General features: G+C 39.9%; 1 protein-coding gene and 1 long non-coding RNA gene across 2 annotated transcripts in view; one reads left to right on the plus strand and one right to left on the minus strand.

The window, feature by feature from the left end:
* Nucleotides 1–10,453, plus strand: part of LOC146461504 (serine/threonine-protein kinase 3-like) — a 29,631-nt gene extending 19,178 nt beyond the window's left edge. The window contains exons 11-14 of the mRNA XM_085086924.1: nt 458–559; nt 2,722–2,935; nt 7,030–7,226; nt 8,296–10,453. Of these exons, the coding sequence (XP_084943050.1) occupies nt 458–559; nt 2,722–2,935; nt 7,030–7,226; nt 8,296–8,454 (672 nt within the window). The 3' untranslated portion in view covers nt 8,455–10,453. The remainder of the gene's footprint in view (nt 1–457; nt 560–2,721; nt 2,936–7,029; nt 7,227–8,295) is intronic.
* On the minus strand, nt 8,457–13,797 carry LOC146461505 (uncharacterized). Its single transcript, XR_014857414.1, has 2 exons — nt 9,081–13,797; nt 8,457–9,026 (listed from the first exon to the last, which is right to left on the minus strand). It is a non-coding gene; the product is annotated as an uncharacterized LOC146461505 (long non-coding RNA).
* Nucleotides 13,798–14,783: the final 986 nt, after the last annotated feature.

Genomic DNA, 14,783 nt, shown 5'->3' on the forward strand with positions numbered 1-14,783 from the left:
TATGGAAACAGCTCCTTTCATACAGCTATTTACAATCGAGAAAGTAGCCGATATCTACGTTCCCGCGATTGTTTGCTATCACATGGAAATCAGGGGCGTTTAACCGAAATCAAGAATTTTTTTCCGTCAGGGGTAGACCCTTGTTTTCATTTCCAAAGGTGCAATCTCATTGGTAGGTAAAAGAAAAAAAACTTACGTTATGGTACGAGAAGCCAACAAAAAATTTAAACAATAATTAGTTCCCGTTTCAACCAGTTAGAACGGAAATAGAGAAGTACAGTGTACCTCCGAAGGAACTCCGTTTGTTCCGGAAAGTTGTCTTTATATCCTCGCGTACAACTCGCACTTCAACCGGACAATTGGGCGAAACGGGAAGCGCTCCTGGGCCTCAACACCTCTGATCTGAATGTTGTTGGTCTGGGATATAAGTACCGCCTATTTGTTGTTTTTGTTGCAGCATTCGTTCATCCAGGCAGCAAAATCTGTTAGTATTCTCCACAACATGATTCAAGAAGCGCTGATCATTATGGAGGAAGAAAGCACAAGAGAAGATAATGAGGTAATTTCAGCAGTAATTTCAGGAAGTATACCTCTCAAGGAAGATATGTCTAGGAATGCACGCTAATGAGATTAATGAACTGTTTGATAGCCACCACAAGGTTTCCCCTAACCTTAATTCTCACTAAAACACACATAATTCTGTCAAACACGAAGTCATGTGAAAACGACAAAAAGGCCTGTTTTAGATGAAGTACCCAAATTCAGGGTTAGGTGCATTTCTGGACATAAGTGGAGCTTTCAAGTGCTCCATTTGGCCGCACGTTATCGAGTTCGAGTGCTGAATCGACGGAATCGCAATCTTTAAGCTTTGATGCACGAGTATCCGCATGCATTTTCTCCTGACTGTTCTCTATGTATCTCTTACAGAACTATTAGGGGAATTTGTTTACTGATCAAGACATTCTCTTTGTTGATCATTTCCTATATTCTCATGACCTGTTTGTCTGGTCAAGTAGTGATGTTGTAAGGAGAAATTATGGGTTGATCCGTATTGGGACTTAACCGAGACCTCGTCATCGAATCGTGGATTTAGTTCTTGCATCACGTTAGTGTTACTTTGAATGGCCAAAACATATTTAAATCGATGGAATCGTTAAAATGATGGCTCAGTTTTGTTAACAATAACCCTACTAATATACAGAGACCTGAGTTAATTATCTCTGGCTGCGGATGGCTAGGATGGAAGTGGATTGCAAGTTGAAAAAGTTGGCCAATTTTTTCAAGTTCTCCCTGTGTATTTCAGAGAAATCGCTAACAACTGATGACAGTTTGTTCCGTTCCTCGGAACAGTCGCTTAATATTCCGGTGCTGTAAGAACAATTTCATATTAGAGGAAAAGTTGAGCAGTTTTTTTCCAAAATAGCCGTGGCAGTGCCAATTTAAAAAGCCAAGACACATCTACATCAATGGAAGCACTTTTACGAAGTGATGACAATTCAGTTCTAGTGAAGTGAGACTATAAGGGTCAGTTATTAAGCCATTTTCAATTTTGCCAGCAATCATATCTAAACATTGTCTACTGCCGAAGGTGACAAGAAGGCTTGCATCTCAGACTAGAAAACTATTCATCTACTTAAGATAAACCACTTATAAACAGATTTGGAGGCCCACTGATTGACTTAAGCCGTGGCCTAAGTTAGACTTTGTGTAAATAACTGGGCCTAATTGTCTTTTTTAGTGCTACCAGATAAGCTATCATATGCACTGTGGATTACGAGAACTGCCTTATTTTTCCCACGCGTGTGTTCGCGGCCCCGGACAATTTTCGTGCGCATTCGCGTGTTCCGTTCGATGTTCTATTTCAAAGAAAAAATTAAAGGACTTCTCGTAGTCGAATGTTATTCGATTCATACTAGACCAAAACCTGTTTAGTTTGATCACGACTGAAATGTGTTTCACTGTTCTCACTGCTAAAATACTCACGAAACCAGTCGTGTGGAATTTTTTTACCTCATTAAAACAACCTCTGTTTATAGTTTATTACTGGATGGCTCTCTAGGGATCCGTCTGTGTAATTAAGTTATTCTAGTTCTTTTTACGTCTTTTGACAAGTTACACGCTCTGTCTCGTCTGGTAGATTTTTTTACCCACCCTCCTCCCCTTAGGCAATATTCCGCTTTGCCTTGCTCACTGTCTTGCGACTTCCTGCCAAGAGTTAACTTTTGCCTCCCATTTCTTAATTCCGCTAAGGCAGCAAGTGGTGTTTTGGCAGTGAAAATGGTTTAGTATGAAAAAATGTTCCCGTCAGGTGGTGCATTGTGCCGGCATCGTCTTCGAAACTTTATTCTGAGCATGAGTAAACTCATATGTCTCAAGAGTTATTTTCGGACTTAAAGCCGGAAAAAACACTCGAAACCTAGCCACAGAGAGGACGAGGTTGCCCGAAGGGGCTTGACAAGTGAGGTTTAACCACAGCATGAAGACGACAGCAAATTCGAGCTCTATTTTCCGATTAGGTGTAATTGCAAAGATTTTATGCGCGTTGCAGAAACCTCGTTAAAACAATAAAAGCCGTGGTGAAACGCGTTTGAAAGCAACACCTTGCAGTTCCAAACATGTTAAAGGAAAACGTGGTTGTGTTCTATTATGAATCCGGTTTAAACAGTTGCGAATCCTCTAAGTAAGCCGTGTTGTCCTTGGCTTTATCTTTGCTTTGTTCAGGAAGAAGAAGAAGACGACGGAGAGGAACAAGTAGATTCGGGGACAATGGTGAAAGTGGGAGATGGAAACGACAATACGATGATAGTAAACACAGCGACTAGTGTTCAAAGCCAGGACACGATGATTGTTAACAGCGAGGCGGGGACTCTGGTCGAGAGTGACCTGGGAACGATGGTAATTAATTCTGATGACGATGAAGACGCTACAATGAAAAGTAAGTTATCCAGTTTGTGATTGATGTTTTCTCTCCCTTATTCCCGCGCTTTTTATTTTCGCGTTCACTTTTTGATTTAAGGACGGTGCCTACTTTTTTTACTGCGTATCTCGAGATACTCGGTTTTCCAATGGGTGGTGCCTACTAATACAGGGATATTTCGGCGCGGTTTATGCGGAGAAAGCAGAAATTAGCAAGTGCTTTCGGTATCCAAAAGAAAATTGGGGGTAACCCTGCATTTTTTTTTTAGAGATAATAGAGCTTTAATTTTGAAAAAACGCCATACATTGCTTTGTATTTTACGGCTTTTTATTCATTCCTTGAGAATGGCGTCATGACGTCGCCGAAACGTCGGAACATGATATCGCTAGTTTTTACTTGTTTGTGTATTTAGAATAATTGTTGCTGATTTATCTCTAAAAAATGCGTGGTTATCTCCAATTTTCTTTTTGGATTTCAACAGCCCTTGCTAAGATTTACTTCTCCCGCACAGTAATAAACCGGGCAAAAATACTTCAGTATTAGTAGGTTCGACATGCGTTCAACACAGTTGTTGAGCCAAATGTCGGGGGCGTTTGAACAGGTCGTTCGGCATTGTTGAAAGTGTAAAACAATGTTGAAAGCTTGTTGAAAGTGTGTTGAATCAAATTTAAATTCGTTTAAACTTTCATTCATCATCGCTTCAACATTTTCTTTGTTCTTGAAAATGTTGAATGGCGTAGAAACCGTTTGAAAACTCCGTTCATCCAACATTTGCCCAACACCCGTTCAACTTTTGTTCAACGAATGTTGGGCAAGTGTTGAACGGGCCTTTAAGGAGCGTGCCTACTAATTTAATGGTATTTTTGCGCGGTTTATGAATATACGAGAAAAGAACCTCTTGCCAAGTGTTGTTGAAATCCAAAAGGCATTTTTCAGAGATAATCAACAGTTACTGCATGATATTATAATAAAGGAAATAAATGGAGATGTTAAGAATCGACCATAAGAGGACACAGAAAAAATCTGAGCTCCAGATGGGATTCGAACCCACGACCCTCCGTGTTCTAGATCGGATGCTCTAACCTCTGAGCTACTGAGGACTCGTTGGCGAACAAGGGTCATTTTTGTGGGCTGGACTTACGAACCGCATCGTGCAGTCACGCAGCCCACAAAAATGACCCTTGCTCGCCAACAAGTCCTCAGTAGCTCAGAGGTTAGAGCATCCGATCTAGAACACGGAGGGTCGAGGGCTCGAATCCCATCTGGGGCTCAGATTTTTTCTGTGTCCTCTTATGGTCGATTCTTAACATCTCCATTTACTTCCTTTATTAATCAACAGTTTTTCTAAAAAGCCTTAAAATACGTAACAATGTATGGAGTTCTTTCCAACTTGAAACTTAATTATCTCTGAAAAATGCATGGTTACCCCCAATTTTGGATTTCAATTGCACTTGCTGAGATCGTCTTTTCTCGCATATTCGTAAACCAAAAAAAATACCTTTGAATTGGTAGGCACCTTCTTAACCCTTTAACCCTTAATATCATAGTAGAAATTCTCCTATCTCGTCCCCATACTTTTCTTATAAAAGTACTGGGGAGAAGTTATTAAAATATCAAGACAAGAGAGGATGATGATCAAAGAGTCCTGGGTGATCATATTCCTTAATTCTCATGACCTCACGGGTTGAATAAGCATCGATATTACAAGGAGAAATTTGATGCTTATCACTGTTAGGGCCTGAAAGGGTTAACCAGTTCTCCCCCCCCCCCCCCCCCTCTTAGATGTGATATCCTGGAACAAGTCCAACCCCAAACAAACTAAAACGCAGAGAAAAGAAGCAAATCATGACGCTTCTGCAACGCATTGAAAGTAGAGCTCTAAACAGGGTTATAGATTTTCGTGACCCTGGAGCCCGTTTCTCGAAAGTCCCGGTAACATACCGGGCCCGATAAGTATATTTTTAAATTTCTTTCCGCCCATTACATAGCGATTACAGACAAGGTACTTGGCCAATGGTTTCATAGAATTATAAGATTTTAAAATTTAGTATTCAAAGCTAACAAAAATGGACTTCTGTTACGAAACATTTATCACCAAAGACCCTTATCGGGCCCGGTAAGCTACCGGGACTTTGGAGAAACGGGCCCCAGGGGTCAATTTAATAAAAGTTTTAGACTTGGGCTTTAGTCTGACATGCGCACACGACAGGAGACTCCGTGAAGAGTTCAAAAACGATTTCAATATCATCTTCGTTGAGACTTCAAAGAATGTTTATTACCGAGTCCATTTTTTTGCATGTGCAGTGTAATAGCAAGGCACAGAAGGTGTAAACGTTTTATAAAAGTGGCCCCAGGTTTAAAACGTGTTTGTAAAATGCCGTATTTGGGCTCAAAATCAGGTTAAGGATTCAGGGAGCCATGCGAACCACGCCCCCCCCCCCCCCCCCCTCCTCCTTCCGTGTCGCGCGCCTTCAGTATGGGTTGCTTCTTGAGTTTGAGGTTTATGACGAATCATATCAATATGGGCATTTTTCTTTTGTACTAGCGTCATGACCGCGCAAAGATTCCAAGTACGACGCAAGCATAAGCACAATCACAAGCACAAGAAACCTAAGTGTAAACCGGTGCGACGCCAGCATAAGCGTCTTGTGCTTGCGCTTGTGCTTATGCTTGCGTCGTCCCGGTTTACACGTACGACGCAACGATGCAAGCGTAAGCACAAGAGAATGGAATGATTTCCATTCTCTAGTGCTTGTGCTTGTGCTTGCGTCGTTGCGCCGTACGTGTAAACCGGGACGACGCTAGCATAAGCATAAGCACAAGGAACGGAAACTGAAAAACAGTGACATGTTGTCAGCGTACATTCTAGTTACTCATGCGTTGCCATTTTCCGCTATGTTGGAATCAAATCTCGTGCCAAAAGGCAGCCTGGCCGCGCGATTGCGCCAAGTTATTATGCTTCTGCGCTTGCGTATGTCACCTTATGCTTATGCTTATCGCACGTGTAAACATCCTTGTACTTATGCTTGTGCTAATGCTTATTCTTGCGTCGTACGTGTAAACCAGGCTTTAGTTCTCGCAAGGCCCATATTTTGGGGGGAAAACAAACAAACAGACAAACAGACAATTTTATATATATATTTATTGTTGCATAAAGTCGCACTACGAGCCTAAGTAACTATTTGTAGTCAACTAAGTTTAATAGCAATTGGCTTGAACCACCGACCCTCCGACCGTCAGATCAAAAGTCCGACACGCCAACAACTACACCTCCGCGACTCCACTCGTTTGTAGTAGTAGGGAGCATAAGCAACGACAACGCCGCAACACAACAGGTTTAATGAGCAAAAACAATCGCTCTACACGTGCGCTTTATATTTTGGTGCATTTCTTTTCCGTCCTCTGCAAAACAACAACGTGAAATGACCACTACTTCCTGCAGAGAATTAAAAATAAACGGGAAAAAAAGAAAATGCAAGTATAATCCAACCCGTCCCTCCTGCATCGGTGAAAATATATTTTCCGTGTGAACCTTTCGTACTTCATGTAGAGCTTCTGTAAATGTTACTACCTTATTATAGGAAATTAACAATGCACTTTATTAACGCGATTTTACAAAATTCGCGTTCATTTAATGTACCTTAATTAATGTCGATGTAAATTTAATGCATCCTATTTTACAACATTGTTATTTTAAAGCACCTTTATTTCATTACAAAACCCTATACAGTTCATGACTCCTTTATTGGCTCTTCAGAGTCACTATCTTTTGAATTGATAGGGTCTAGTTAGCCTTCAAAACCAAATCTTCGGCTTTAAAAAAAAAACTTAGAAACATCCGTGCACTTGTCTTGGAAGGTTTTATTGACGGAAGCCAAGACGCAGTTTGGCATTCAGAAATGTAAAGTGCGAGTTTGCAGAATTTTGAAAATCGCAGTAAATAAAGCAAGATGCTTATCGAAAAATTCGCGTTAATTTAATGTATGTGAACCTAACTTTTGAAAAATTCGCGTTAATTTAGTGTAACGTAAATTTTCTTCTCGTTGTCAACGTGCATTGTTAATTTCCTATAATAAGGTAATAAACAATAAATGACTTGTTATGTTCAACAGGACTGGACAGCGACGCAAAGCAAAACTACCGTCCGTCGTTCATGGATCATTTTGACAGAATATTCGAAGCAGGAGGACGAGGAAGTGACTCCGGTCCCAATGGCTCTTCGGAGGAAGATTCCGGGGGGCTTCTTAGGGGTGCGAAACAAGAGGATCCTTTTAAGCTCAAGAAGGGAGCCCCCCCTGATTTCGAGTTTGTAAGTACGAAATCACGTTACGAAAGAGAGCCCCGAAAACAAAATGCCATGTTTATTTTTACTGAAAAAATCAACAACAGCAAGCAAACAAACAAAACGAAACAACACAAGAACTATTTCATTTAAATTATTGCACTCTAGAGATAACTTGACAGTGAGAACCACCTTGCACAGCTTCATAAACAGCACCGCAGGAAAGTACTGCTCAGTAGCTTTCATTTGAAGGGTCACACTTTAGGATTTCAATCACAGACTCAATAGTTAAAACCACTTTGTACAGCATAATCAACAGCACCACAAGAAAGTGCTGCTCAGTAGCTTTCATTTGAATGGCCACACTTCAGGATTTCATCCACAGACTCAAAAAGCACCTTGTACAGCATAATAAACAGCACCACAGGGAAGTACTGCTCAGTAGCTTTCATTTGAATGATCACACTTCAGGATTTCATCCAGACTCAAACGTTAGAAGCACCTTGTACAGCATAATAAACAGCACCACAGGAAAGTACTGCTCAGTAGCTTTTATTTGAATGGTCACAGTGCCCTGGTCAGCCACACCTTTGTTTTATGCGAGAGTTTGGCTATTGTATTTTATTCGGAGCATGTCGAAATGAACGAAATCACTGTGAAACTACTAAAGATAATGAAACATACTTTCAGGAACATAACTTACCGTAAAGCAATAAGATTTCGCTTCACCATGCAATATCAATAATTTCGATGGCATCGAAAATGGTGGAGGCTGACTAGGGTCCTTTAGGATTTCATCCATAGCCACATCACAGAACTATGTTCAGTTGCACGACATCTAATGCAGTATCACAAAGCACTCTTGATATTTTTATTTGAGTGGATTGCATTGACGTGATCGAAAGTTCCAATCATCCTGTACATTTTGACTTAGGAAACTTTTGCTCCTATGTGGTAACCCTGAAAGTGTTCATTTATTCCAAGGACCGCAACCGCAGACGAGACCAAAATCTTAGGGATGGGGTCGGTGTTGTTCTAGTAAAGTGAGAATAGGAACGTCTGCTATTTGTAACTGTGTTCTCGTTTCGCTTCATAGTTGCGTTCCCTACCATGTGAGGAACTGCAAAGTCGAATGCAAAGCCTGGATATGGAAATGGAAAAAGAAATTGAAGGACTTAGGGCGAGATATCAAGCAAAAAGACAGCCAATTCTGGACGCCATGGAAGCCAAGAAGAGAAGACAACAGAATTTTTAGTCTTGGCTCAGAATTTTTTACGGTCATTGTTTATGCACCAGAGTGGCCAAAACGGGACAGTGATAAAGAAATTCCTTTTTTTTTTTTTCGTTTGTAATATACTGTAAAACGTTTACAATGACCCGAAAGTACTGTTCAATACCTTTTATGCGAATGGAAATATGTTAAGCTTTTATAATGAAAACAATCTTGTACAGCAACACAGGAAAATACTTCTCGACGGCCTTCATCTGAATGGTCCAATTCAGGATTTCATCCACAGACTATAACTGCTTTCTGCAGTGTAATTTTCACTAGTCAGGGTTCATTCTAGAAATTGGCTTCCTCGGAGATTTTAGGCAGCGTCTTGCCGCAAAAGGCTTCCCAAGATATACACGGCTTTATTTGCAGCAATGCTTTTAGGTTAATGGCGTGAAATGTTTTACAAGCTGCTGCGATAGTAGCTTGAATATGTAGTGCAACCTTTCTCAGGTTTGTTTGAAACTACGGAGCAAAAAAGCCATTCACTTGTTAACTGTTTCTGTGAAAGGAAGATAGACTACGCTGGTGAAACCTTTGGCTCGATTAACGGACTGCAAATGGTACGCGTTGATACATTTTTATTTGCCGGGTAAGTGCGCAATGACACAATTTAGAATAAACCCTGATTCTACAGGAACATTCTGCTATAAATAGCTTTCATTGAATGGCCATACCAAACCGTTTCACTCACACAGTCAAGAGTCAGAACCGCCTTGTGAGCATAATAAACAATACCATAAGAAAGTACTGCTCAGTACCTTTCATTTGAATGGTCTCACTTTAGGATTTCATCCACAGACTCAAGAGCCACAACCGCCTTGTAAGCATCAAAATAGCGCCACAGTGCAGACAGACTTCGGATATTTGGACTTTTTGGGGCTCCTGAAGACAACCTGGCTAACAATAAAAGGCTAGGAAGAGTCGACCAAAACAAATGTTAGCAACAGTCGTTATGATTGCTGTGCCAAAGTAATGCTGCGATTCCCATTGGGAATCTTTGTCTGTCTTGTCTTTGTCCGTCTTGTGGCATAACGAGCCATGGAGCCTTTCTTAGGTGTAGGCGTGCTGTAATGTGTTGTTAAAGTTAAGACAATCGCGTACTTGACCATCCTCTCTGATTCTTTCTAGCCGTTAGTTTTACTAAGCAACATGGAGTGAGATAGCTTACTTAGAGGAAGAACATGCACCTCACTCTCGTAATGTTAATATTTATAGAGAACAGGATCACGGAGAAAAGTCAACAACTTCGACGTCCTGTGTAATGGACGCTTTGAAATGTCTTGTGCTATTCAACTGCTCCCACTGAATGTTTGCACTTCAGTATTGCGCCTACAGAACCACTCAAAGTAGTACATACGCGTTCCCTCTTACCTCGTTTACCGCGAGAGGCCTGAAGCGAAGTCTCCATGTCCGCACGAAGCCTGGGACGGGAGCGAGTTTTAGTCGGTGGGCGAAGTTGGAACGCCTAGCACATGTTTGTTTAGCAGGCAAAATTTCAGTGTAGGGAAGAACTGCAAATGAGTTTTCTTTTGAGTAGTTGCATTTTGAAGACAGTGGTTTCATTCACAGATTTAAAATGAGAGCTGCGTTGGCTAATTTTTTATCTAACGTAACGGGGGGAAGGGGTAGTCTTGTTGAAAGAATTGGTTTTAAGGCATTAAAATCCGTGTACAGTAATTAGAAGCCCGACAAATCCTTTAGATTTTTTTTGGGTGAAATTTAGGATAGTTATAACGTAGATAAATGGAAAGGAAATTGACGAGTTTTTGGAGTTATTATTTTATCTTTTATAAACAAGTGCTACGTCATTAAAACTCAACCAGACTGCCCCTTTGATCTGCCCCATCAATAACCACTATTTTAACTTCTATTTACAAAAGCAATTAATTATTCAAGGCCGTTTGGAAGGCTAACGTATATTTATGATTAGGAACGAAAGAGATCCCTTGTTTTACACAAAATGAAAAAATTAACACTATTCTTGGCTCTGTGTAATTCGCTTTGGCCAAATCCCCATGTTTTATCTCTATTTTTTTTCTGCATTTAATTGACCGATTATTTGTCGTAGCAAACGTGACCACCACACTAGAACACTAAAACCCCCTAACCCACACGGGGCACCCCTGTGGGTTAGGGGGAGGAGACGGCTGACATTTCAGACTGAGTCTTGCTATAACCTACATGCCACAATCTTGCCACTTGCGCGTTCCTGGACACAATTGTTGAAACAGTATCGAGGTTCAGTGTAGATCATGGTTTATCTGCGGAAGAATGACCGGCTTTCTGGTAAGGAGAAGTTCAGGCCGGCATCGGCGTACTAGCAAAAATTCCCTCCAGGAAAACACAAGGAGCAATGACACGTAGTAAAGCATAATGGTACGAATTCGGGGAAAAGAAAAATAGATGTTTCTACAACCTGGAAAAAAAAACCACAAGAGCAAACACATAACCTCGTTAACGAAAGAAGACGGTAACGTAGTTCAGGAGCCTAAACAAATTTTAGAAGAAGAGGAACGTTTTTTCAAAGAAATTTATCAAGCTAAAAATGTCTGTGCGGAATCTGCCAATCTCGAGCACCTTTTTCACGGTCTGAATACTTTCAAACTTGAAGAAGCGGAAACCTGTGAAGGGCTGCTAACCGTTGCGGAATTTACCAGTTCGCTGAAACAATTTAAGAATAATAAAACACCTGGTTCCGACGGCTTTAGTATTGAATTTTACCGATACTTCTGGAATGCCTTTGGTCACATCATGGTTGATAGCTTTAACTATGCTTTTGAAAATGGTAACATGTTAATCTCACAAAAACGCGGTATTATCGTTAATACCGAAGAAAGACAAAGACAAAAAATACCTCAAAAATTGGAGACCAATCTCCCTATTGAACAACGATTACAAAATTGTCACAAAGGCTTTAGCTTTACGCCTGGAAAAAGTCTTACCCACGATTAAATTAGCCCGAATCAAACAGGATATGTAAAGGGAAGATATATAGGTGAGAGCATCAGAATCATAACAGTCGTGATGTCCTTTACTAAAGAGAAAAACATTCCAGGCATAGCATTCTTTCTTGATTTTGAAAAAGCTTCCCATCTCTTGAATGGTGCTACCTTCAAAAATGCCTTGACGTTTTTAACTTTGGTCCTTAATTACGACAATGGATCACAGTCTTGTATAATAACATATCAAGTTGTGTTTTGAATAATGGCTTTGCCACCAAACATTTTAATCTAAGCAGAGGTGTCAGGCAGGGTTGACCACTCTCTGGGATCTTGTTTGTTATTGGTGTAGAAATTTTAAGTAATTAAACGCTCAAAGGAAATAGAAGGTATTCAAATTGATCCAAATAAATCTGTAAAAATAACCCAGTACGCCGATGACACAACTGTTTTTGTTAAAGATATTCGGTCTGTTCACAAGCTCTTTGATCTCAGTGCTGCAACAATTTAAAAACTGTTCTGGTCTTCGAATAAATCAATCTAAATCAGAAATACTTTGGCTGGGATCATTGAGTCAGAGAAAGGATTCCATTCTAAATCTAAAATTAAGTGATGAGCCTGTCTACTCCTTGGGTGTATATTTTTCATATGATGAAAAAAATATTCTTTGAAAAATTGCCAAAACTTAAAAAGACACTGAACATTTGGTCGTCTCGAGACATATCTATATATGGAAGAGTAAATATACCTTATTATAGGAAATTAACAATGCACTTTATTAACGCGATTTTACAAAATTCGCGTTTATTTAATGTATCTTAATTTTAATTAAGATACATTAAATGTAAATTTAATGCACGCTATTTCACATTGTTGTTTTAAAGCACCTTTATTTCATTACAAAACCTTATTAGTTCATGACTCCTCTATTGGCTCTTCAGAGTCACTATTTTTTGAATTGATAGGGTCTAGTTAGGCTTCAAACCCAAATTTTCGGCTTTAAAAAAAAAACTTAGAAACAAGGAAGGTTTTATTGACGGAAGCCAAAACGCGGTTTGAAATTCAGAAATGTGACGTGCGAGTTTGCAGAACTTGAAAATCGCAGTAAATAAAGCAAGATGCTTATCGAAAAATTCGCGTTAATTTATTGCACAAAATCTTCAAAAGTCTTGCAAAAAATCTTCGATACAAATCGATGAAATCGGTAAAAATCAAGATAAATCGATAAACGAAACGAATTGTGTCATCGATTTCTACTGATTGATCGATACAATCAATATTAATGAAACCAGATTTACCAAACTTTATCAATTTTTCGATTGACTTCACCGTGTTGAAAAAAAAGGTACTGTCTGCGTGAAGTCAATTGTCATTTCTTGCACAAAAATCAATGATGAGCTGATGTCATTGGCACCAAAAAAATCATTCAATATAAACAGATGAAATCTGGAAAAATCAAGATACGGCAAAGCGATAAACGAAACGAGTGTGTCATCGATTTCTACCGATTAATCGATACAACTGGTATCAATCAAATCAGATTTACCGAATTTTATCGATTGATTGATTGATTGATTGATTGATTGATTGATTGATTGATTGATTGATTGATTGATTGATTGATTGATTGATTGATTGATTGCAAGATCGATACCTCGCTGCATATCAGATCTGGAATTTCATGAAAAAATACCCATTTTCTCAGTTAGGACATAAAATGTTATAATAACAATGTATAAAGTAACATTGTCATTCGAACATTACCAAGGTTCCTCGATCTTTCAGCCTCTTTTTTGGTTAGGCGTTACGCGCATGCGTAATATCAAATGTTTACTTACTAACACTCATTGTCACCCCCCAGAGCCGCTGGCCAAAAGGAACGCGGCTCTGGGGACGAGAATGTCTAACACTGCACTGTACAAAATAAGAAGACATTTATTGCAATCCCAAAGGGACTTTTCATTTTATTAAACAATCGACAGACAAAATATAAAGGCTTACATATTTTTGTGGGTATGTATTCACATTCGCCTTGATTTTATCCTTCATGTAGGATGTACATATAACTGCCCGTTGGAGGCGAACATTAAGCCGCCGTTACACGTTGAAACTTTTAGCTGAAACTTGTGTGCAACGGCGAACGAGACCAGTTTCACGAAGTGGTGTTACACGGTGAAACTCTTGTTTTTTCACCACTGAGACCGTTGCAAGCCGTTGCAGAAGTAGAAAGCGGTTCTACTTTTCGTGAAACTTGTCTCGCAACGGAAGTTCGAAAAAGTTTCACGAAACCGACCATGTTACACAGCGCAACGCCTGCTGAAACTTATTTCGCAGCGCCGTTGCACACAAGTTTCAGCTAAAAGTTTCAACGTGTAACGGCGGCTTTACTCACCGTCTCCTCTATCATTCTATGTACAGTAACAACTGCATGGGCGTCTCCAAAAAAGTACCATAATATTCAACAAGCAAGTTAAGCCTCGTATTCAAGGATCATGTAATTCTACAATCATTTGTAGTTCTCCGCTCAAAGGAAATTTTTCACACGCGACACGTGTGTCAGCATCCCACTCTACAGTTGTGCTTAGTAACCTGGCGTTTGAGCGAAAGCGAGGGTGGAATTGACTTTGTTTTGATAGAAACCTCAGGGCTTTTGACATGTAAATGAAAACTTGTTAACTGTAAAACGGGCTATTGTCTTAGGTTCGTCTCCTGATAGAAGCACTCGGATTTCCTTTATCCCAGTATGCCAGTGTCACTCACTGAATAACACATCATTCTTACACCGTGGTACAGTCGAACCTGTATTAAGCGGTCACCCTCGGGGAATGCCTAAGTGACCGCTTAATACAGGTTGTACAGAATACATCACTTACTTGATTATGAAAGTTCGGCGATAAAATGGTATGACAAAGGAGAGCATGGTATTGAAACGGACTAGTAAAACATTAACGCCACGATTGTGCAGCTCATTAGAAACTCAATTGCCTGGCACGCTATTTTTTTACCATATTTAAGTGGTTTCCTTTTACAAAGTGACCGTTTAAAACAGGTCAAGATATTTAGAAATCAGCTTGTTGGGACTTAGTTTTGGGTGACCGCGACCGCTTAATAGAGGTGACCGTTTAATACAGGTCAGGATTACAGTAATTAAGGGAAGTAATTTTCGGGACTTTGACAACTGACCGCTTAATAGAGGGTGACCGCTTAATACGGTGCCGCTTAATAAAGGTTCGACTGTATGTTGGTCCGGTTGTTCGAAAACCTATTATCGCTAATCCGCGATTAAAAGTTAACCGAGGTTTTCATTTCGTGCGTTAAAATACTTTTAAAAGCTGCTTTTAAAGAAAAATCCAAAGGGAAAAATTCGTT

The sequence above is a fragment of the Pavona decussata genome, unplaced genomic scaffold, assembly GCF_977016875.1.
Source record: "Pavona decussata unplaced genomic scaffold, jaPavDecu1.1 SCAFFOLD_198, whole genome shotgun sequence".
In the NCBI taxonomy this organism is placed as follows: Eukaryota; Metazoa; Cnidaria; class Anthozoa; order Scleractinia; family Agariciidae; genus Pavona; species Pavona decussata.